The 25,868-nt window shown below is 42.1% G+C and overlaps 1 protein-coding gene across 1 annotated transcript in view; it reads right to left on the reverse strand.

Moving 5' to 3' along the window:
• EZH2 (enhancer of zeste 2 polycomb repressive complex 2 subunit) overlaps window positions 1–25,868 on the reverse strand; it is a 378,737-nt gene that overhangs the window by 152,197 nt on the left and 200,672 nt on the right. Inside the window, 1 exon segment of the mRNA XM_033930316.1 lies at window positions 17,279–17,440. Coding sequence (XP_033786207.1) covers window positions 17,279–17,440 — 162 coding nt within the window.

Raw genomic sequence — 25,868 nt, forward strand, 5'->3', positions numbered from 1 at the left:
TTAGCACTGTGCCTGTTATGTCTATTTCTGATAGTTTTATTAGTAGTAAATGGTGGGCAACTGAGTCGAAGGCTGCTGAAATATCGAATTGGAGGAGTATTGCTTGGTGTCCTGTGCTGAGCAGTTGTTTGGTTTTTTTGATTAAGGTGAGGAGTTTAAGCTCTGTGCTATGTTGTTGACGGAATCCGAATTGGGAAGGGTGGAGGCATGAGTGTTGTTCCATGTAAACTGTGAGTTGTTTACTTACGTGGGTCTCAATGATTTTTGTGAAAATGGGTATACCGACAATAGGTCTATAATTTGAAGCCAATTAGAAATCTGCCTTTGGTGATTTTGATAGCGGGGTGAGGGTAATCTTTCCCATTATCTTTGGCAAGTGACCTTGGTTTAGGGAGTTATTGAGGAAGTTGGTGATCCAGGTGGTGATTTGTCCAGGAGAAGCAGTGAGGAGGTCAGAGGGACAGTTGTCTAGGGCAGTGTTTTTCAACTGCTGTTCCTCGGCACACTAGTGTGCCGCGAGATGTTGCCTGGTGTGGCGCAGGGCCGCCATCAGGGCAGTACTACCAGTCCTGCATTCAGGGGCCCGGAGCTAACAGGGGGCCCGAGGCAGGGGCGCCAGTAGCTCGCCAAGGCAAAGTGAGTCGATCACCCAGGACTCACTTTGTCTTAGCGATCTAATCTATCGAGCCGATAAGTCTTCTTCTCCCCGACGTCAATTCTGCAGTCGGAGAGGAAGTTCGGGCCAGCCAATCGCTGCCTGGCTGGGCGGAACTTCCTCTCCGATTGCAGAATTGACGTCAGGGAGAGCATGCGTCGGCGTCGGCTTTGGGGCCTGTTATCCATTGGTGGGTCTTGTTCCCCGATGGCAGCGGCAGTGGCTTGGGGAACGGCAGGGAGAAAGAAAGAAAGGGGGCAGGCAGGGAAACAGAAGGAAAGAAGAGAAACAGAAAAAAAGAAAGAAAGGTCAGGGAGAGAGGAAGAAAAAGTTGGGGAAGGGAATGAGGTGTGGAGGAGAGAAAGCATACAGGCTGATAGAAGGGAAGAAAGATTGGATGCACAGTCAGAAGAAGAAAGTGCAACCAGAAATCACCAGACAAGGTAGGAAAAATGATTTTATTTTAAATTTAGCAAAGTGGAGGCAGTATTACCACAGTTTTCAAAGGAATTTGCCCAAATAACTTAATAGTTAACTGGGTAAATTCCCAGAGATGAAAACTTCCCTTCACTTACTATGCACAGTTCTGAATTTATATCTGCTGTCTATATTTTACAATATGGTCACCTTTTACTAAACCGCAATAGTGGTTTTTAGCGCAGGGAGCCTATGAGCCCGACGCCGTGCAAGCAGGAGGACTCTGCTCTCTCTTAGAGCCCCTGCCTCTCCAGCCACCGGGGATCGCCGACGCAGCCCGACTTTTGAGTCGGATTTTTCTTCTTCAGCCCTTGAGGGCCACCGAAAGCCTCTCCCCCCAGCGACTTCCTAGGCAGAGGAAGGAGGAAGTTTCTGCCATCTTGTCCCTCCTTCCTCCGCCCGACGCCGTGCAAGCAGGAGGACTCTGCTCTCTCTTAGAGCCCCTGCCTCTCCAGCCACCGGGGATCGCCGACGCAGCCCGACTTTTGAGTCGGATTTTTCTTCTTCAGCCCTTGAGGGCCACCGAAAGCCTCTCCCCCCAGCGACTTCCTAGGCAGAGGAAGGAGGAAGTTTCTGCCATCTTGTCCCTCCTTCCTCCGCCCGACGCCGTGCAAGCAGGAGGACTCTGCTCTCTCTTAGAGCCCCTGCCTCTCCAGCCACCGGGGATCGCCGACGCAGCCCGACTTTTGAGTCGGATTTTTCTTCTTCAGCCCTTGAGGGCCACCGAACGCCTCTCCCCCCAGCGACTTCCTAGGCAGAGGAAGGAGGAAGTTTCTGCCATCTTGTCCCTCCTTCCTCCGCCCGACGCCGTGCAAGCAGGAGGACTCTGCTCTCTCTTAGAGCCCCTGCCTCTCCAGCCACCGGGGATCGCCGACGCAGCCCGACTTTTGAGTCGGATTTTTCTTCTTCAGCCCTTGAGGGCCACCGAAAGCCTCTCCCCCCAGCGACTTCCTAGGCAGAGGAAGGAGGAAGTTTCTGCCATCCTATCCCTCCTTCCTCCGCCCGACGCCGTGCAAGCAGGAGGACTCTGCTCTCTATTAGAGCCCCTGCCGCTCCAGCAACCGCGGATCACCGAACGCAGACCGACTTCTGAGTCGGACTTTTTCTTCAGCCCTTGAGGGCCACCGAAAGCCTCCCCCACCCAGCGACTTCCTAGGCAGAGGAAGGAGGAAGTTTCTACCATCTTGTCCCTCCTTCCTCCGCCCGACGCCGTGCAAGTAGGAGGACTCTGCTCTCTATTAGAACCCCTGCCTCTCCAACCACCTCTCCAGCGAACTCTGAACACAACCCATACATCCACTCTCACAACCAACTCAAATAACTACCAAACCGCAATCTTCACAAATTTAAAAAAAAATAAAAAAAAAATAAAAATAAAAAATGGCACTGCGTACACACAACCTCATTCTTGCCCTCATACTAATTGCCACATTTATAGCAAAATGGAAAACCACAGGCTACCAAATACAAACCATCCCTATCCTAACAACAACACACAGACCTGTTCAACATACCAGAAAACTGCATACCACTAGAACACTAACTCCATGCCCACTATCCAGCCAAGCCAGCATCCCCACCATCTGGGGAAAAAGACCCCCACCAAAACCTAACGCAAACACACAAAAATACCAAACTTCACCAAGAACTATCATCAATACAACCACTACACCAACCACAAAATACACTACAATTGCTTGCGCATATATGAACATCAGATCCGTCAGCCCAAAGGCAGAATTAATCAAAGATTGGCTGACCAAAGACAATCTAGGCTGTCTCTTCCTAACCGAAACATGGCTCACCTCTGAGTCAGATCCAAGCATCACAGAATTCTGCCCCAAAGGATATAAACTTGAAGTAGTATGTCGAGAAAACAGAAGAGGAGGAGGTCTAGCAATCATAACAAAAAACAATCTCAACATCGACGTACTAACCAAGCACTCCACCCCTTATCTTGATCTGCTAGCCTGCCAAATATCTGACAAATCACTCAATGGAAACCTGAACTGTCTTATTTGCTACATTACACCAGGTAAATGGAACACTTCAAAACAAGAACTTGAAGAATTCATCTTCCAGAACTCACTCTCCTCCACACATAACTTGATCCTCGGAGACTTAAATCTCCACTTAGAAGATCAATCATCCAAACAAACAACAGATATACTCTCATACCTCAACACTTTATCCTATCAAATTCTCAACCCAGAACCCACACACGAAAAAGGTCATCAACTTGATATAGCAGCTTACTCATCTCCAAATCAAAACACACAAAACATCTACATCTCAAACGGGTCCTGGCACCCTACTCTATGGTCAGACCATTTCAAATATTCATTCACCATCAATTGGGCTCAAAATAACAACAAACCCATCCCAAAGAAAACACTCATCAAATTCAGACCGAAAATCGAACCTCACACATTCTGGAACACAGTCGACCCCGAAATCGACCCCAACAACCCCAAAGAATTCATAAACAGCTGGCGGACCCTCAGTGAATCTACACTAAACGAACTTGCTCCAATAAAAAACAAAAACAAAATAGACAGACCATCTAATAAATGGTTCGACGACGAACTTCTACAACTAAAAAGAAAATGCAGACAATTAGAAAGGTCATGGAAAAAACAAAAACACAACCACATCAAAGATGAATGGAAAATCCTAATCAAACAATACAATACCAAACTGAAGGAAAAACGAAAAAACTACTACTCCAAACTCATCAGCACCGAAAAACCAGACACAAGAATACTTTTTGACATCTTAAGAAATCTCACCGATACCAAACCATTTCTCGCCACCCAAGGAAACCAAACTCCCACAGCCACCCAATTAGCGGATCACTTCAAACACAAAATCATCACAACCAGATCCACATTCAACAATTCAAGAATCAACATAGAAGAAATACGAATCAATCCCAAAACGGATGAAGCAATCCCAGCAGACAGGATATGGACAAACTTCCCAAAGATACAATGGTCAGACTTGAACAGGCTTTACAAAAAATACAGCAAATCCTCATGTGACTTGAACAACTGTCCCTCATACTTACTAGCAACAGCTTCCACCAAATTTAAAGCTAGCCTCACACTATGGCTTCAAACAACACTAAGTGAAGGTCATTTCCCACCGGAATTAGGAGAAATCATAATTACACCTATCCTAAAAGATCCCAAAGGTCCTATAGATAATCCTGCAAACTATAGACCAATCGCTTCAATCCCTCTATACATTAAAATAACAGAAGGCCTTGTCGCACAACACCTCTCCAACTACCTTGAAGACCATCACATACTACATCCATCACAATCTGGATTCAGATCCAACCATAGCACAGAAACTCTACTGGTATCACTATTAGACATTGCCCGACAACACCTCAGCAAAGGAAACAAGCTGCTTCTCATTCAACTCGATCTTTCTGCGGCATTCGACCTAGTTGACCATCACACACTACTCCAGATATTAGACGCAATAGGAATCTCAGGTAATGTTCACAAATGGTTCCAAAGCTTCCTCAAAACACGAACATACAAAGTCAAATCAAAAGAGCACATATCCGACCCATGGTCAAACCCATGTGGAGTACCACAAGGATCACCATTATCACCCATATTATTTAACCTCTTCATAGCATCCCTAGGCATAACCCTAGACGCCCTAAACACAGTATCATTCAGCTACGCAGATGATATAACTATCCTCCTCCCCTTTAATATTCAAGACCCCTTATCCACAAACCACCTGAAAATGATAATGGAAACGGTAGAAAAATGGATGTCAAGTCATAAACTAAAACTGAACTCGGAAAAAACTAAATTCCTACTACTGGAAAGGGAAAAAAAACCATCTCTCACAGAACTAGAAGTAAATACAATCAAGTACCCAATGCAGAGCACACTCAAAATCCTGGGAATCCTACTAGACAGAAATTGCACAATGCAGTCTCAAATCCACAAAATCATCCAAAGAGCATTCTTCACAATACGTAACCTAAGAAAAATAAGAAAATTCTTCAACAAAGATCAATACAAGTTATTAGTACAATCCCTAGTACTGAGTATTGTAGATTACTGTAACAGCCTATACCTATCATGCCCAAATTACATGATAAAACAATTACAGACAGTTCAGAACACAGCCCTCAGAATCATCTACTCACTAGGCAAATATGACCACATCACCAAAGCATACTTAGACTCACACTGGCTACCAATAAAAGCAAGATCCCAGTTCAAATTCTACTGTCTACTATACAAAGTAATACATGGAACAGCACCCAGCTACCTAAACAACAGACTACACCGTAACCTCTCACACAGATTAAGGAGAACCCAGAGCCTATTCACTCACCCCCCTCTCAAAGGAACACGACGAAAGAAACTATATGACAGCCTTTTAGCGACACAGGCAGCAAAGATCGATACTACCATCACCAATCTACTGACCAAATCAATAGACATTAAAGCATTCCGAAAAGAAATCAAAACTCATCTCTTCAAAAAACACTTCCCATCATCATAACCTCACAAAAGTATTAGAAAATGCTCTCATGACTACCCAAACACCACCACCAGCAACACCCGAATCCGGACAGTATTATCTCTACTCGTCTAAACAACAGAATCCGGACAATATTATCTCTATTCGTCTAAACAACCTATCACTATCTACTATCTACTACCAATTTATCCTGGAAAAGTCCAGAACAACAATTGTAACTTAACGCATTCTTGATTATATGTACTGCAATGCTACTGGAAATGTCCAGTCTTCTAACTTGTAATCCGCTTAGAACCGCAAGGCACAAGCGGAATAGAAATCACTAATGTAATGTAATGTAATGTAAAGAGCAGCGCTGGGCATTCAGCGCAGCTCCCTGCGCTAAAAACTGCTATTGTGGTTTAATAAAAAGGATGGAGGGTATATTTGTCTATTTTTGTATGCTATAAAAACCAAATACAGAGAGAGACTGAGAGCTGTTGACGAAGAGCTACGATTCCAGCCAGAATATCAGCTTTGTGTTCAGCCAAACAGGCCCAGGTTTCGCACTGAATAAAGTATTTTATAATTTTGCAATATTCTGTTTACTTAATATTTCATAATAAAGTAATTATAAAATACTTTTTTTGTGTTTATTTGATTCCTATTCAAGAGAATTACTTTATATATAGTCAATATAGGCACAGAGTTAAATTTTTAAACATTTTCTAATGGTGGTGTGCCTCTTGATTTTTTTCATGAAACAAGTGTGCCTTTGCCCAAAAAAGGTTGAAAAACACTGGTCTAGGGAGCTGCAACGCACGGATAGTTTGGATAGTAGTTTTTTTGTGTCAGGGATGGACAGATTGGAGAATGAGGTCCAGATTTGGTCTGCTTTGGTGGGTTCAGGGGTATGTTGAGATGTACTGAGCATGTGTGCCTCGGTGGAGATTGATTTGGCTATCTCTGATTGTACAGTTTTGATTTTGTTGAGAAAGAAGTCTGCTAGATCCTGAGCGCTGATTTTGTTGGGTTGTCCTTTGGGGTCTCAAGCTGGTGGAGTTGTGAGCTGTCGCACCAGGTGAAATAGTTTCTTGTTCTGGTGCCTAGTTTGCTGTTATTTAACTTATGCGACAGCTATACATATAAAGTAGACCAATTTTCTAAGACAAAAAAGGCATTTATTTATTGCAGCAAACTTTTGATGGCATTTAACTTGCTCTTTAGCCAGATGATATTTACAGTGAGAAATGTTTAATTATGTGTTGCTTTGCCTTTAAGAAATATATACATATACTCCACTGTGAATATTGGAGTTATAATTTTTTTAAAATAAATAGTACACACATTCTCATGACTTTATTTTGTATAAATATTTTAAGTGTGTGTACAAATGCTAACCCTCCCTTGGCCTATTTCCAGGAATACCTCTGGTGAGGTCATATAAACTTATGCACATACAGGTTATGCATTCATTTACATATAGTGCCCAATAACTATATAACAAACTATTTCTGTGCATAAAAACAATTTTACCTCTGGCATTTTGTTCTAAATAATAGTGAGAAGTAACAGAGATAAAATTGTTTTTATGCACAGAAATAGTTGCAGATTTCTTCAATAGATCAATTCAGGAAAAAAAATTTTTGATTCCATTCAGCCTATTGAATCGATTTTTCGATTCGATTTTCCTGCCCAATTGGTTTTTGTTTTTTCAGATATCCTGGTGGGTTTATTTTATAGCCTCTACACCCCTTTTATAGCCTCTTCATGCTCTTTGCTCTCTCCTACCCACTCTGGTACTGTGGTGTAAAGGAAATAAACGAACAAAAAAGACTTTTCCTCTCTTTGTTAAATCCTAGCTCACGCTCACTGTAAAACACCAGCTCTGACAGGATAAACATTTGAAATCTGACATATTGTAATCACAGAACAAAAAATAAAATTATTATTTCTACCTTTTGTTGTCTGGTCATTATTGAAATCATGTTGGTCCCAGGCTCTGGTTGTCTTCTGATAACTCGCTTGCCAGGATCTCCTTCTTTCTTCTTTCTCCCTGCTAACCATCCTTCTTCCATCTCTGTCTTCCCCTTCCCTACCCCGGAGGTCTGGCATCTTTCCTTTTTTCATCTCCATCCCCGCAGCTGCAACGATGGGCCCCACCATCCCCAGATCCACCCTCTCTCCTTTTCTCAACTACCCTTTCAACCAGCATCTCTCCCTCCTTCCCCACCACCCCAGGGTCCACCAGCTCTCCCTTTCTCTTCCCAACTATCCCCTCCTATCCAGTATCACTATCCACCACCCCCCTCTCCACACCATCCCTTGTATCCAACTTCTCTCCCTTTCTGTTCCTTCCCTCCCTAAATCCCATTGTCCACCATCTCTCTCCCAGTCGGATTCTTCATCATTTTCAAGGAAGCATGAGATTCAGATTTTTACCCAGTATTTTGCTCTTTGTTCCCATCCTGTTCTCACTAGTTTCTCTTGCTGTCTCTTTTTAATACAGTGGAACCTTGGTTTATGAGCATAATTCATTCCAGAAGCATGCTCATAAACCAAATTCCTTGTATATCAAAGTGAGTTTCCTCATAGGAAGTAAGGGAAACTCGCTTGATTTGTTCCTACCCCCCCCCCCAGGCCACCGGCGCTGCTCCCCCCCACCCCCCGAGGCCACCGGCGCTGCTCCCCCCAACTCGTGAATGCCCCCCTTGCAAACTGGCATCCCCCACCAGCCCAAACAAAGCATTACCCCATCTGCCACTGGCACGCAGCCCCAGGACGTGCCAGTGAACGAAGATCCTTCCTGTTGTCTAAGCCTTCAGCATCTGCGCATGCTCAAAGCCGTCTGGCTCTCGCTCTCTCCGAGATTCTCTGCAAATTTTGATGAAGATGGGAATAGGAGGTGCAGTATATGATTGCTTTGTTTTGTATTTCCAAGACTGATCAATGAGAGTACAGAGTAATGAGCATGTATCAGAAACAGTGTCTGTGACTAAAGGAGTCCCCCAAGGATTAATCCTATTGGCCTTACTCTTCAATCTTTACTTGGTCTCTCTAAGTGCTGTCTTTCAGAAATTGAATGTCAGTTATAGATTTTATGCTGATATTCATTTTTGGAGAATTTAATTGAATGTAAAATTAGCTACATGTTTGAAAGCTGTGGATGATTAGATGACAGATCATAGGCTAGTTCTGAATCTTAAGATGGTGTGATGCTAATTGGCAGGAAAGAAAACCCCTTATGGCCTCAAAATGTTGTGGTAAATAGCATGAAACTTGTAATACACAGGCAGAGGAAGATTTTTGTTATCTGGTTATATTCAATATTGAGTATGAAAGATCAAGTGATGGTGGTGATCAAGGCAGCATTTTTCAAATGTGCTCATTGTATAAACTCAAACCAATGCTATCGGAATGGGGCTTCAGCTTGGTAATACAGATTGTAATTATCAAAAAATTGGATTATCCCAATGCTCTTTACTTGGGAATATCGTCTACACGGTGTAAAGCATTGCAAATGATTCAAAATGCTGCAGCACGTATATTATGTGGTGGGAGTAAATTCAAGCAAGTAACACTTTGATTGAAGAAAACTGATTACCTGTTAAATCCCGTATTGTTTACAAAATTCTTGTGTTGATTTTCAAGGTTATTCACTGTAAGATCCCTTGGTTTTTGACATGTGTTGTCGCTTTACCAACCCCTCAGATCATTAAGGTCTGCAGGAATGATGCATCTATCAATGGATGGGTTAGTACATATGCACTATGAAAATATGAGAGCAGCTGTGATTTCAGTAGCAGGAGTAATGCTATGAAATAAATTGACAAGACCGTTATGATCACTTTCTGATATCCTGATGTTTAAAAAGGTATTGAAAACTCCTTTGTTTATAAAATGAGGAAGACATCTAGCACAATAGAATGAGGAAGACATCCAGCACAATGTGATTGGGAGTACAGAGTCTGGAGTAGAGAGCTGCACGGGAACGGGGATGACGGGAATCCCGGGGGACCCGCGGGCATCCCGCGGGTTCCCCCTTCGTGTCACGGGGATCCCGTGGGGACGCCCCCTAGGGTAGCGGGGATCCTGTGGGGCTGGATGTACTCAGTCGCGCGGCTCTTCTTCTCCCTACCTGCTCTGCTTGCAGCACAGAGCCGAGCGGAAGTCTTCCAGACGTCAGCTCTGACGTCGGAAAGACTTCCGTTCGGCTCTGTGCTGCAGGCAGGGCAGGTAAGGAGAAGCCTCGCGGTTCGAGTGGCTACCAAGGGAGGGGGGGCGGTCCGCCCTGGTTGCAGCACAGCCGGCCAGGTCCCCTTACTTTTGTGGCACTTCCCCGACCGACCGACCGACAACAGCCCCGGTCCGACAATCCTCCCTGCCCTGTAGCCGCGAATCTAAATTACCTTCTTACAGCAGCTGTAAGAAGGTAATTTAGATTTGTGGTTAAGGGCAGGGAGGTTTGTCGGACCGGGGCTGTTGTTGGTCGGTCGGTCGGGGAAGTGCCACAAAAGTAAGGGGACCTGGCCGGCTGTGCTGCACCCGGGGCGGTAGAGAAGGAGGGGGGAGAAGGACGCTGAAAGCACTGAAGACAAAGGGGTGGAGAAGGACGCTGAAAAGCCATGGGGAAAATGGGCGGGGGGGAAGGACTCTGAAAGCACTTGAAGACAGAGGAGGGAGAAGGACGCTGAAAGCACATGGGGAAGACAAAGGGGTGGAGAAGGACGCTGAAAGGCCATGGGAAGGGCGGGGGGAAGGATGCTGAAAGCACTTGTGGAAGACAGAGGGGGGAGAAGGATGCTGAAAGCACATGGGGAAGACAAAGGGGTGGAGAAGGATGCTGAAAGGACATGGGGAAGACGGGGGTGGGGTGGGGTGGTGGAGAAGGACGCTGAAAGGACATGGGGAAGCAGAGGGGAGAGAAGGGCACTGAAAGCACATGTGGAAGACAGAGGGGGGAGAAGGACACTGACAGGACATGGGGAAGATGGGGGGGAGAAGGACACTGAAAGGAAATGGGGAAGAGAGAGTAGGGAGAAGACGCTGGCAGGGAAGAAGACAGATGCCAGACTATGGGGGGAACGGAGAGAAGAAGATAGGTGCCCGACCAATTTAGAAGGGGGAAGAAAGGGAGAGGCACAGTAACAGAGCAAATGGAAGATGCAGAAGGAAGAGAGACAATGGATGGAAGGAATTGAATGAGAACATGAGGAAAGCAGAAACCAGGCAACAAAGGTAGGAAAATAATTCTATTTCTTTTTTTTTTTTTGCTTCAGGATAAAGTAGAATATTAGTTGTGTTGATAAAAATTTATAAACATTAGAGGCTCTGGTAGAAACCCGTTTACAACGTATGTATTCTTCCCAATTAATATTTTCAAATTAATAAAGTCTTTTTGCTTATTTGTAAATGGGTTTCTACCAGAGCCTTTAATTCAGTAGCATAATTAAATGAAATAACTATTTCTGAAGTTTATAGGGACGGGCGGGGACGGAGGGGATTCCTCACTGGGACGGGTGGGGACGGGTGGGATTCCTCGCGGGGACGGGTGTGGACGGAGGGATTCCTCACGGGGATGGGTGGGATTCCTCACGGGGACGGGTGGGGACAGGTGGGACTTTGGCGGGGACGGGTGGGATTTCTGTCCCCGCGCAACTCTCTAGTCTGGAGCAGAATTCTGGAAGTTTGTTGTTGTCCTTGAAAATGATGAAGAATCCGACTGGGAGAGAGATGGTGGACAATGGGATTTAGGGAGGGAAGGAACAGAAAGGGAGAGAAGCTGGATATAAGCAAAGAGATCTATGTAAAGTGGCCTCCATTTGGAGAAAATCCAACATAAGATGGATGTGCTGAGAGACCACACGTGAGACTAAAGGAGTCTGCTCAATCTGTCTGCCAAGACATTCTGCTTTCCTGCTAAGTAAACTGTTGAGAGGTTTGCCGTGAACAGTTGCCCAATTCCAAATCTCTATTGCTTCCATGCAAAGGTGGCTAGATCATGTGTCCCCTTGTTTGTACAGATAAGGACTACCTGTTGGAGGAGACGGTCCTGGAATGTTTTGAGTGTTGCCTATTGCTCGCAGTTCAAGAAGATTGATATGGAGGGTTTGCTCATGGTGAGACCATACTCCTTCAATGTAGAAGCTGTCTAGATAAGCACCCCATCCTAACATCAAAGCATCTGTGGTTAGAAGTTTGTAATGGTAGGGGGTGGGGGCTGGAAGGGAAGACATTGAGTGAGACTGTGAGTGTCAGCATTACATTCAGAATTACAGTATGCTGGCCTACCTAGAGTGTCAGCAAAGACCCCTAGGATATTATATTAAAAGGCTGATCTTGGTTATCTATATTTATTTATTTAAAATTTTATAGCCCGCATATCCAACAGGTCTACGCAGATAACATCATAACACACATAATAAAATCACACAAAACATACAATCAGACAAATCAATACAACAAAACAATTCAATACACTAAAACTAACTTCATTCTCACGAATAAAACACACCAGAACCATTCAAAATGTATAAAAACCAAAGTTAATCCCTAAGCTACATAAGGGATCATGAAGAAAAAAAATCTTCCAATAAACACCAAGCAAATAAATAAATCACTAAACTACTCATGTTTTAAAAGTTTGTGCAATACAGTTTTTAACACTTTCTTAAACTAACACCCTTGCAGCTTGTTTTAATTCCAACAGTAGAATGTTCCAACAAATGTAAGTGTAGACTAGATGGCTACTATCTTTTGGGGTAGTTTAACATATGTCAGGACCAGTACTTACCAGCCACAAAGGAAAACCAGCCAGCCAGGCTCTGTGAAGCAGTTCTTCAAAGGAATTCATATCTCCTTGTCAATTGAGAGCCATCAGATCAAAACAAATATAAAATGATGGCATAGAAAGATGCTGGAAAATGCTAGAACAAAGGAACTAAAGTATATAAGAGACTGGCTTCAACCCTCTGCCTGCTCTTTTCTCTTTTGGCCTCTACATACCCACCCATTCAAACACATACATTCTGACTCCAGCACACATTCTTTCAGGCAGGACATTCATTCAGATACACATACAATGAAGCTACTTTGTAACCAATCTATGCTCTATCACTGTATATTTGTAATAAGTCTATTTTGATATAACGTATCTTTCCCAAAGCACACTTGGCTGTTGTCTTATTATTCTACACCCTACTGCCACTGAGTGTCTAGATCTGGGACCAAAAACTGAAGCTGAAGGTAAGAGAGCGAGAGGTGCTTGACCTATGGAGGAGAGGGCTGGGAGGGCTGGAACTGAAGGGAAGGGAGAGAGCTACAGGACCTGCAGGAGGGGGAGCTGGAGGGAAGGGGGAGAGGTGCTGGATGTGTTGGAGAAGGGGCTGAAGGGAAAAAGAGATGCTATACTAAGCGAATGAAAGAATAGGAAATGAAATACTGAACACAGCAGAGAGAGGGAGAGACACAGAGTTATCAGAAGCAGAGGGGAAATAAGGGGCATAGGGAGGAGAATAGGGACAGGGACACAAAGGGAGTTGAGAGAGGGGGCAATGCCAGACATGGGAGGGGGGTATATAGACCCAGAGGGAAAGTGCTAGATGTGGGAGAGAACAGGTACACAGAAGGGAGATGAGTGATGCAGGATGTAGTGATGATAAATACAGGGAGATGGGCTCAGAGGAGATGCTGAATGGGGAGGTACAGAACACACAGGAAAGGGATAGATAGGCACACAAAGATAGAAGATAGATAGTGAACACAGAGAAGAAGAAATGTCAAATGAGCAGGAGACCCTAGTGAGTGAATTAAGAGATGACAGAGGGAAACAGAAACCAGAGCCTGGGACCAACACTGTCTGAAAAATAAAATAACCAGACAACAAAAGGTAGAAAAATAATTTTATTATCTATTTTGTGATTAGAATATGAGAACTGAAATGTTTATCTTGCTGGTGCTGGCCTTAGACATGGGTAGGGCCCAAGGCAGAATTTTGGGAGAAGATTCCAAAGCCCACTACTAGCCCGTGCAATCTTCAGCTTCCAGCAGGCTTAGAGCTTTCTGTAGCTAGGGAGCAGTTGCCCTAATTGCACTCCTTGGCCCCTTGGCATGTGTAATCTTTATACTTTGCACAGTACAGGAGAAAATTAATCTTTTTATCTTTTTTTTTTTTAATTCTTTATTCATTTTTAAATCAAACAACAAGTGCACAAAAATATATCATAAATTGATTCTAATATAGTACTATAAAATCTAACACATATAATCTAATAGACCATTAAAGATAAAACCCTACCTGCCCCCCTTCATCAATTATTATCAATTATTTTATCTCTTTGATGTTGTACTACTATGTGGAAGATGTGGATTCTTGGGATTTTGGTTTATGTTTATCATTTTTGGTCAGTTATTATGTATTTGGCATTTGTGTTCTGTGTGTGTGACCAAGGTATTCTGTTAGGATGAATTTTCTATGTAGCATTCAGTTTTCCTGATAGTGGAGGGGATATTGTGAGAGATGGGTTTTGTTGATCCTTTTTCTGTATTTGTGATTTATAAAATGACAAGTTGTACAGCATATTGTTCCTTTTTATACTTTAATAAAATGATTTCAATATAAAATAGCTATTCAAGACTTGTGTGAATGGGATCAGACAGAATCTGCGAGGACGGGGTGGGGATGGGGACACGTCATTCTCTAGATCAGAACACACCTTCTCAGTTTGCTTTCAGAAGGAAAAGCTGAAGAGGGAGCTATTCTTCCATGTGAAGGGGAAGAATTGAAAGATATGAGCGACACTCTTCTGCAAAGTTTGCGACTAAAGGAGGATAACAGCTTTCTATGTCTTTGCAACAGAAAGACAAATTATCAGGTAGTAAAGCTCTTCTTAGGAAGTACATAGGAGTGGTCTGATGGTAACTACAGATTCCTTTTTCTGAACTCAAGTGACTAATGCTAGGCATAGAACCAGTAACCAAAATTATCACATGCTTCTTGCACCTCATTTGCATAGTCTATTGTAGAAGATAAGCAAAGAACTTCAAATTTCTTTGTCCTATCTGGAGATTATGCAGTCTGTCCAGAAGAAGGAGAATATAGCTTTTAGGAGTTTTCTAACTTCAGTCTAACAGAAGTAGTCAACTTTATGGGACAATGGTCAGCTCTGAAAGAGTACCAGCAGTGGCAATACTGGTTAAAATGGGAAGCTTGACTTTGCCTCACCAGAAGGTAGTTTCTAAGACTCTTCTTTACTGCTAACTCAGCAAAGCCAGTTCCTTGAAAGATCATATGATAGAACTAGTAAAGAACCATCAAGCTCTTGGAGGAGGTCAGGAAATACCTCCCATACTATTGGCATTGAGAGTTTTATGCTGGGTATTTTGATTTTGTCAGAAGAGTTGATTATGTATTTCTGCACATCCCAATATCACTTACTATAATCTAAAAGAGAGCAGCTCTTCCCTATTCTACTGACAAAAATTAAGCAAGGAAGAGCCAGGCTGCCAGTACTTCTGAATCTCTGCTCGTTGAAAAGGTCCATGTGAAGCAGAACTCTAAAGAGGAGTAGGCCCGTGCAGCATAGCGAAGAGATAAGGAGGTGAGTAAAGAAGATTATAGGTTGTATACATATGTAAAGGAGGCTAGGAAACCAATACTAGTCCATTCTCACATAAAAATTAAAGCCAATAAATTAAAAAAGTTAAAGTTAAATTCACCTATGTTATGCCTATTGTATGATCTATCTTTACACAAAACAATGGAGAACATTAAAAAGAATTTGACATTTTACATCACAATTTGTGAGCTATGCTATCTCCAGTTTTTCTTTAATGCTTTGTAGTTTTTAAAGAACTTTCCTTTGGAAGCAATGGTCATTACTTTATTATCCAGCAGAAAAAAAAAAATTCTGCCAAATTTAAAATAGCAGCCTGCTTTGTTATGAATATTAACTCATCAGGTCAACAAGTAATTTTTCCTCCAAAAGAAACCAACAACAGTTCTATTGAAAAACTGCACGTTAAGATCAAGATTTGATCAAGAGAATTATTTATCATACATTATGGCCCGGATTCTGATTAGGACGCCCGGGACGTCTTATACAGAATCGGGCCTACACCCGCCTAAAATAAACCCGATTCTGTAATCGATGTCCATGTTATAGATGCTAGTTACAGAACCGGGTTACTGTAGACGTGGACTCTATAGTTATCACCACGGCTGCCAGTCCACCCCCCCCAAGGAAGATTGCGGTGGCAGGAGAGTCCCCCCCAAAGATTGTGGTGGCAGGAGGATTCCTAACCCCTCCTGCCCGAAGCCTCTCCCCTGAAGATCGCAGCGGCAGGAGGGTTCCAAAACCCTCCTGCCAGAAAGCCCCCCCCAAGATCACGGCAAATAGAGGGAGCCCAACCCCTTCTGCCCGAAGACCCCCCTCCCCATTAACCTTACTAATTGGCCAGATGTGCAGGTCTTCCTACCGTCCGGCCGGCAGGCCTGCCTCCTTCAAAATGAGGCGGGCCTTCCTCTTCCCAGTACATTGTAGGATGCACCGGGGAAGGGCCTAAAGCCTGATTGGCCCAGGCACCTAAGGCCCCGCACATAAAAGGGGCCTTAGGCACATGGACCAATCAGGTCTTAGGCCTCTCCCCGGTGCATCCCACAATGCACCGGGAAGGGGCAGGCACACCTCATTTTGAAGGAGGCGGGCCTGCCGGCCGGCCGGTAGGAAGACCTGCATATCTGGCAAACTAGTAAGGTTAATGGGGAGGGGGGTCTTCGGGCAGGAGGGGTTGGGCTCCCTCTATTCGCTGTGATCTTGGAGGGGGCTTTCTGGCAGGAGGGTTTTGGAACCCTCCTGCCGTTGCGATCTTCAGGGGGGAGGCTTCGGGCAGGAGGGGTTAGGAATCCTCCTGTAACCTAGGAAGACCCGGCTGGCTGGCCATCTAGTAAGGTTAATGGGGGGATTCCGGGGGGGGGGGGTTTGTTAGTGAGGGAGGGTCCAAGGGGTGTTAGCGAGGGGTCTGAGGGGTGGGGTCCTTCCAGAAGAAGGGGTTGGGAACCTTCCTACCGGCGAACTTTAGGGGGTGGGGAGTCTTTGGGAAGGAGGGATTGAGCTCCCTCTTGCCACTGTAATCTTCGGGGGGGGGGGAGGTCTTCGGGCAGGAGGAGTTGGGAACCTTCCTGCCACCGTGAACTTCGGGGGGGGTATCTTTGGGCAGGAGAAGATGGGCTCCCTCCTACTGCTGCGATCGTTCGGGGATCCTTTGCCGCGTCTTCTCACAATGTAGGCCAGCATTTGTACGCGTCTCCTGCTGGTTTAGGGAGATGCGTATGGCCACCTAGGTTCGCCTAAAGGCTACCGTCTAGCCTTAGGCGACTTTAGGCGGGCCTTCCTAGGCTCCCGGAGGCACCTTCAATATAGGCAGCCTGCCTAGGGAGCATTTAAAAAAAAAATACTTGCGTCCCGATTGGCTGGTTAGACAGCTGTTGGATGCCTACAGCTGCCTACAATCGGGACGCAGTTTGCAGAATCGGGGCCTTTATGTCTACAGATGTGAATCATTTAAAAACCAAGGTATTAACTAAAGACCTAATGTTTTACATATCTTTGCAGAAAACACTCATAATACTCAACTGTTAGGCAGACATACCATCTCTATTCTCTTCCTTATCTCTTCGTTTCACATTCATGTCTTCATCCTGATTGTCATCACAATCTTCATCATCATCGTCATCGTCATCATCATCATCACTGTGCTGACCAAGGGCATTAACCAATTCCACAAATATTTCATCATTGATAAACCCACATTCTGAAATATAAGTGTCAAAATTTGAAATGAAAATGGAGATGATAATTATACAAGTACAGCCATTGGACTTTTAAAGGGTGGGGGAGAAGCAAAAAAACTCAGATAGTTCATTACTAATCTAATCTAATCTAATCCTTAGGTTTGTATACCGCATCATCTCCACGTTCGTAGAGCTCGACGCGGTTTACAGTAGGAGAAATAGGAAGGAACTACAACAGAGGGTTAGAGGTAGAAGTGTGAAGAAAATTTAGAGGACTTGGGATGCCAAGATATAAGAGTTTCCTTGATTCCTAAGTTGGAGGGAAACTTACATTTTTTGAGAAAAGCCAGGTTTTCAGTTGTTTGCAGAAAACTTGGAGAGAGATCAAGTTCCGGAAGAGGGGAGGTAAGGTTGTTCCAGAGCTCAGTGATTTTGAAGTGGAGGGAGGTCCCTAGCTTTCCTGTGTGGGAAATGCCTTTTAGCGAGGGGAAGGATAGTTTTAATTTGTGGGAGGATCTGGTGGTATTAGGGTTTGAGGAATTCCAAGAAAGAGGGATAAAGGGAGGGAGGATACCATATAGGATTTTGAAAGTTAAACAGGCACATTTATAGTGGACCCTGGCGATTATCGGAAGCCAGTGGAGCTTGGCCAGGAGCGGGGAGACATGGTCAAATTTACTTTTAGCGAAGATAAGCTTGGCTGTGGCATTCTGAATCCGTTGGAGTCTGTGGAGGTTTTTCTTAGTTAGGCTTAAGTAGATAGAGTTGCAATAGTCCAATCTGGAGAGGATGATGGATTGGACAAGGAGGGTAAAATGTTTTTGATGGAAGCAGGATCTAACTTTCCTCAGTATGTGAAGGCTGAAAAAGCATTTTTTTTACCAAGGATTGGAGGTGGTTATTGAAGGACAATGTGGAATCAATGATGATGCCCAAGAACTTGCTCGAGAACTCAAGCTGCAGAGAGGAGCCAGAGGGTAGTGGGATGGAGGTGGGTAGGTGATCTAGTTTTGGACCGAGCCAAAGAAGTCTTGTTTTGGACTCATTCAATTTCATTTGCACAGTGTGGGCCCAGGATTGTAGGTTCATTATACAAGAGGATATGTTCTTAGACAGGTCGGTGAGGTTCGAATCGGTCTCAAGAAGGACGAGGATGTCGTCTGCATAAGTGTAAATTGTTTCAAGGACATACAGATGTTGAAAAGGATGTAAACCGCTTTAATTGTGTAAACCACACAGAAAAAGTGGTATATCAAGTTCTATCCCTCTTTACCCTATTATCAAATTTTATACTTGCATATGTCATAAAAATTAAATAATGTTAATTGTTTCTCTAAATGCAGCAGGTACTTCTCATGGATCCTGTCTGAAGGGTTTCAAAAATCCCTTTATCTGAGATAAGAAGATTCTGACAGCTAATGAGTAGCATTAGTCCAGAATGGGGCATTAGACTAGACTACAGTTTCAGTCTGATAGAGGTTGGGAGACAAAAGTAGCCTCTTCCATCTGTGCAGCAGTGGGAGTGGGCAATGACATCTGGCCACTAAGTAGGGAAGCAGAGATTTTTTAAGCCCTTTTAAGGGCTTGAAAGGCAACAGCTGGTGGTGGCTATAGCAGCAGGTCTGAGTAACTGTCCACCTGCAGCAGCAAGAGTCAGAATCAGCTGTGAAAGAAGAAAAAGGAAGACAAGATGTCCATAGGAAATTGGCAGGAAAGAATGAAATAGCTGCACAGGTCAGAGGAGCAGGGAAATCTTTTTGTGGGTGTTTGATGGACTATAAAAGCACATTTCTTTCATGGTGATTAAACACTGGAGGAAATTTGGCATATCAACTAATTTAATACTGAAGCATGTGGAAAAGTGCCATGTCTTTTATAGCTTCTTTCATGCTTGCAATAGTTTATCTTTGGAAATACAAAACTATCACACATTTACAAAATTTTAATACACTTGTGAATGGCAGTAAACGGAAGAATGTTTAACGGATTATCTCACTGCATTCACTGAATTCTCCTGTTTTCCATGGATAAGCAGGATAATCAGCCACACATAGATGATATAAGAACATAAGAGTTGCCATACTGGGAAAGACCAAAGGTCCATCAAGCCTAATAATCTGTTTCTAACAGTGGCCAACCCAGGTCACAAGTACCTGGCAAGATCCAAAGGAGTAAAACAGATTTTATGCTGCTTAACTTAAAAATAAGCAGTGGATTCCCCCGAACCATCTCAATAATGGCCTATGCACTTCTCTTTTAGGAAATTATACAAACCTATTTTAAACCTTGCTCAGCTCCGGCAATGAATTCCAGAGTTTAATTACACATTGGGTGAAAAAATATTTTCTCTGGTTTGTTTTAAATCTACTACTTAGTAGCTTCATTGCATGCACCCTAATCCTAGTATTTTTGTGACGAGTAAATAGGTGACGCGCATCTACCCTTTCCACGCCACTCAGTATTTTATAGACCTCTATCGTATCACCCCGAGCCATCTCTTCTCCAAGCTGAAGAGCCCTAGTCGCTTTAGCCCTGCCTCATAGGAAAGTCATCCCATCCCTTTTATTTTTGTCACCCTTCTCTATACCTTTTCTAATTCAGCTATATCTTTTTAAGTTTAAGTTTTATTAGGAGTTTATATACCGCCTATTAAAGATATCTAAGCGGTTTTAAAGTCAAGTACTCAAGCATTTTTGAGATACGGTGACCAGACAGTATTCAAGTTGCAGCTGTATTATAGAGCGACAAAGGGGCATTATTACATTTTCATCTTTGTTTTCCATTCCTTTCCTCATAATTTCTACTTTCTACTTGCTTTCTCAGTCACTGCCGATGCACATTGAGCTGAGGGTTTCAACGTATCCTCAACGATGACATCTAGATTTTTTTTCCTGGGCAGTGACTCCTAACGTGGAACCCTGCATCATGTAGCAATAGTTTGGGTTCCTCTTTCCCACATGCATCACTTTGCAATTGCTCACATTAAACGTCATCTGCCATTTTGACACTCAGTCTTCCAGTCTCACAAGGTCCTCTTGCAATTTTTCACAATCCTTTTGTGATTTAACAACTTTGTATCATCAGTGAATTTAATTATCTCACTAGTTATTCACATCTCTAGATCATTGATAAGTATGTTAAAAAGCAGCAGTCCTAGCACAGACCCCTGGGGAACCCTACTATTAAAAGAAACCCCCCAAAACACTACATATCAAAACAAAACTAGTTCCAGCAAAGTTTAACAGATTAAACCGAAGTGAAGTGAAAATGCATTAACTTACAACAGTCATGTCAAGCAAAAAAGCTCAGAACCCCAACTGTAGTAATAAATTTCTACTTACAGGCTGAATAGGGTAATTAACTTCATCGGTTTAAAAAAAGCCCTGCTGTAATTTTCCTTACAGTCTCTAAACTTATGTGAAATAATCCACTTATCTTAACGGTTCCATTGACCTTGGCCAGCCAGCGTTTTGCTTAATGCTGCATCATGGAAAGGACCACCCCAATCTAAAAACACAGAGACACAAACAAAATACTGTAAAAATACTCATTTCATCCTCTGCAGAGACAGTACTTACTTTAAAATGTCAGTAGTTCTCTCCAGTGCTCACTGGTATCTCAAAGATTGCCACTGCTGAATCACTCGTTATTTATAATAGCGGATGATGTCATTGGACACCTACATTGCTTTAACAAATGGAGGACTTCCCGAGTTGTTGTTTTTTTAAATTGTAATTGAAACACAAAAGCATACTACTCAACTGACTGTTACATTGGTAATCAAAAACATTTGAAACTCGTGTTCAAAATACTAGTGCCATTCTATCTTGGAGTTTAATCCTGAGGGTTCCTCCAAGCCCAGTCATAATATCCATTCATGTTCACACCTCAATAAAGCAGCTTCTTGTCACCACCAATAAAGCAGCTTCTTGTCACCAATCTACTGGTACATAGTCAATCCCTGAGGACAGCTCATGAGTATAAAATGAGTAATGCTTATGACTTCTCTGATCTATTTATTGCACTCCTGTGCTCCCCAAATCTCACCCGGAATGGTTGGGTTATATGCTCCACATAAAGTTTAGGCCATGGACGTACTATCATGTAAACTACATATGATAAACCAAAAGAGGTGTGATTTTTCAAAAGAAAAAATTCTTTAGTAATCGGATGTTCAAAACTGTTGGTTAATTCCATCGTCAAATCACAGGTCTTATATTTGCCACATTGGGTATGAATGCCAGTACTTTCATTCATGCATCTTGACTGAGCTATATCTGCCGGACAGAGTATCTCTTTCAGGTTCTGGTTCCCACTAAAAGCAAATTTCAGGTTCATGCCTTCAAATACTGTATGTGATTGAACTATATTCCAATGTGATTGAACTATATCCAATGTTCACGCACTGCTGTAACAATCTTTCCTATACCTATAGTATAGCACAGCACATAAATAAGTGTCCATTCAGTGTTCCTTTCTTGCCCATCCAAAAATAATTGGTCACTATTAACATATTTGGCTCTAGTGTAAGCATTTTTTACAATTGTATCAATATATCCTTTTTTAAATTAATCTGAGATCTTGTGTTTGCTCTTTATATAACTCAATATTGGAACAATAGCGTCTATAGCACAAAAATTAAGAGAATTGTAGACTTCTTTTCAAAGCTATCAAATGGCAACTGTCAAATTGAAGAAAAATGAATGTTCCTATCAGTTTTCTTTTGAAAAACCTTAGAGGTAAAACAATCTATCCCCTTCATAATCTAAAGATCCAGAAAAGAAATTTCTGAATGATAAGTCATCTCAAACAGAATCTTTTGATGGCAACTATTAAGCCATCCTACAAATTCCTTTAAATGAGATCCAGTCCCCAAAAAATATCATCAATAAATCTCGCCCATAATCTGATGTACACTGAAAAATCATTGATTTGACTCCCCCGGTCTTCAAAATCTTTCAAAAAAAGGTTAGCTAGAGGAAGCCATAGTGGTCCCCATTGCTACTCCAGATATCTGATGGACGATAGCTTCTTTTTCAAGGGTCCCGCGGAAACAAGGGGGCATCCGTGGAAAATCAGGGGCGGGAAACTGCACGGGGACACAAGGAAATTCTTTTTCACTGAAAGGGTGGTTGATCGCTGGAATAGTCTTCCACTTCAGGTTATTGAGGCCAGCAGCGTGCCTAATTTTAAGGCCAAATGGGATAGACACGTGGGATCTATTCACAGAGAAAGGTAGGGGAGGGTCTTTGGGGTGGGCAGACTTGATGGGCCGTGGCCCTTATCTGCCATCTATTTCTATGTTTCTATGATATGATCTTGAAAACAAACAAAAAAATTATTCTTCATGGCTATTGATACCAACTGAACAATAAATAAAGTTGACACCCTTCTTCCTGTGGAAGATTTATCAAGCTCTTTGGAAAGTACCAGCAGAACCTCATCTTGGGGAATAACTGTGTACAAGGACATCACATCTGGGGTCACCAGAAAGGTATAGCTGAGACATCGTATAAACCATACAACTTAGTCATAAAATGTGTGGAATCACAAATATATGAAAAACTCAGCTTAACTAAATGTTTTAAAATTAATCTGTATAAACTTATAAAGGCTTCAAAAAAGATTCCTGGAGACTATTGTTTTTCCTGGTGGCTTATGCAGAGTCTTATGTATTTTTGGAAGTAAGTACTGTATATAACTGGAGTTCTCAAGTGTGATACATTCAAGAACTGAAATTCCTGAGATGTTAGATATTCATGATCAAATCCTTCCAAGTCACATCTTTAATCTGTGATCATAAAGATATAGTGGGATCTACCTGAAGTTCCACATATTCTATTTGTACCGAAAGTTGTTTCATCATATCTTCCTCTTAATCATTTCTACAACTGTCCCATCTTTAGTAGCTCTCGTGATCTTAATCTCTGAATTAGCTTGCAATGATCTCAGCGCTTGATGCTCTTCCTTAGAACAATTGAATATTGATGTCTCCTATACTTTCAATTAGTTACTTTCATAATATCTTTCAAAATTAACTGCTTAAAGTTGATAAGTAATGGTCCCATTGGAATTGGAGGAATCCACTTTAATTTATTCTTTACCACAGAGATCTCTGAATCAGCAGAAGAATGGTGTGCAAAAAAATTTTTTCAAATGTAAGGATCTAAAAAAACGCTCAAGATCCAATCGGATCTTAAAATCATCAATTCATCTGGTGGGAACGAATGACAAACCCTTCTGCAGAACCCCTTCTTCAACTGGGGATAGACTATAGTGTGAAAGATTTATGACTACTGTTTCTTCCCTCTCTGTAACCATGTAGTGGAGTGATTTTGTTCTGACAACTGTTCCCTTCCTTTTCTCATCCTCTCTGATACTTCCTTCATCCATGCTTTTTTTTAAAAACTAGCATTCAAACTCAATGCATCAGATGAACCTGTGGTTCCTTCATAACTGGTTTCCTTATTCCTATTTTTTAAATGCCTTGCGAACTCAGGATTCAACCATGGACAAACTAGTTGCTTCTTATAATCCTCTTTTACTCTTCTATATTTCTTAATTTTGTTGCGTTGTAATTCTGCTTGGAAAAGACCAATTTTCAGAATGCACAGCACTGTGTATGCCCTTCAGCGCTATAGAAGTGCTAAATAGTAGCAGCAGTAATAATAGTTTTCTTCTTAATTTCACTATGATGTTTATCAAATTCTTCAGCCATAGTAGCAGTCTGTAATTCATGTAATTTAACATCCAATTCTGCCTGTAGAGTCAAAGAAATCTCCTGCGTTTTTTCAATGATAAGCACCATTAAATCTAAGGAGCAATTACTGAGAATGAAAGCCCATTTCTTCAAAAACTCATGGTCTTCTAAAAAAAAGTTGTGGCATTTTAATAACCTGCAGGCCCCTTGGAATGCATTCATTTTTAAAATACTCCATTAAAGTCACTCTATAAAGATCAATCCTTACCAACGCAGTGCGCAACTTTTCCAGTGACCCTAGATGTGAAGCTATGGTCATTTTATTCCCCAAGATGAGGATCTGCTGGTACTTTCCAAGAAACCTGAAAAATCTGCCACAGGAAGAAGGGAATCCACTTTATTTATTGTTCAGTTGGCATCAATAGGCATGAAGAATATTTTTTTTTGCTTGTTTTCAAGATCAGATCTGCCAACAGATCTCTGGAGTAGCAATGGGGCCACTATGGCCCCCTCAGTAGCTAACCTTTTTATGAAAGATTTTGAAGACCAGTGGATCCAAACCAGATTTTTCAATGTACATCAGATTGTTAAAAGTTTTAGATTATTTTTGAATTCTTTTAATGTTATGTCATTTTATTATAATTTTAGTTCCTTGTCTCCTGAGGAAGGCGACACAGTCGCTGAAAACTTAGATCCTAGTTGGGAACACATTTATATTGTTTTATGTCAAGGACTTGTTTTTGAACTTTGGATAAACTACCAATAAAGTATATGTAACCGGAGGTTGGTTTTGACATCTCCTGTGCCTCTTCTTTCGTTGCTCTGTTTTACTCCGAGGCTTGGTATCTTCTTTTTTGTTTTTTGAGATTTATTGATGACATTTTTTTTTGGCCTGGGCTGGGAAATTTGTAGAATGGCTTAACAGTCACCATCAAAAGATTCATTTTGAGATGACTTATTAAGAAATTTCTTTTCTGGATCTTTAGATTACCAAGGAGATAGACTGATTTACCACTAAGGTTTTTCAAAAGAAAACTGATAGGAACAATTTTCTTCATTTTGACAGTTACTATTCAGTAGCTTTGAAAAGAAGTCCACAATTTTTGCATTATAGACGTAATTGTACCAACAGTGAATTATATAAAGAGCAACTGCAATTATGTAAAAGAGGATATCTTGATAAAGTTGTAAAAAAAAAAAAAAATGCTTACACTAGAGTCAAATATGTTAATAGTGACCAATTATTTTTCGATGGGCAAGAAAGGAACACTGAATGTATACTTACTTGTGTGCACAAACATTGGAACATAGTTCAATCACATACAGCATTTGAAGATATGAACCTGAGGTTTAGTTTTAGTTGGAACAGGAACCTGAAAGAGATCCTCTGTCTGGCAGATGTTTCTTGGTCAAGATGCATTAATGAAAGTACTAGCATTAATGAAAGTACTAGCAGTCATACCAAATGTGGCAAATGTAAGTCCTGTGATTTGATGATGGAATTAACCAACAGTTTTGAACATCCGATTACTAAATAATTTTTCTTTTGAAAAATCACATCACTTGTGGTTCATCAGATGTAGTTTACATGATAGTATGCCCATGCCCTAAATTTTAGGGGGGCTTACAACCCAACCATTCCAGGTAAGATTTGGTGTAACATCAGATACAAAAGATCAGAGGAGCCTTAGTTCAGCATTATTCATTTTATATTCATGAGCTGTCCTCACTTCGTTGTTCAGTGATTG

Source organism: Geotrypetes seraphini, chromosome 2, assembly GCF_902459505.1.
Source record: "Geotrypetes seraphini chromosome 2, aGeoSer1.1, whole genome shotgun sequence".
Classification (NCBI taxonomy): Eukaryota; Metazoa; Chordata; class Amphibia; order Gymnophiona; family Dermophiidae; genus Geotrypetes; species Geotrypetes seraphini.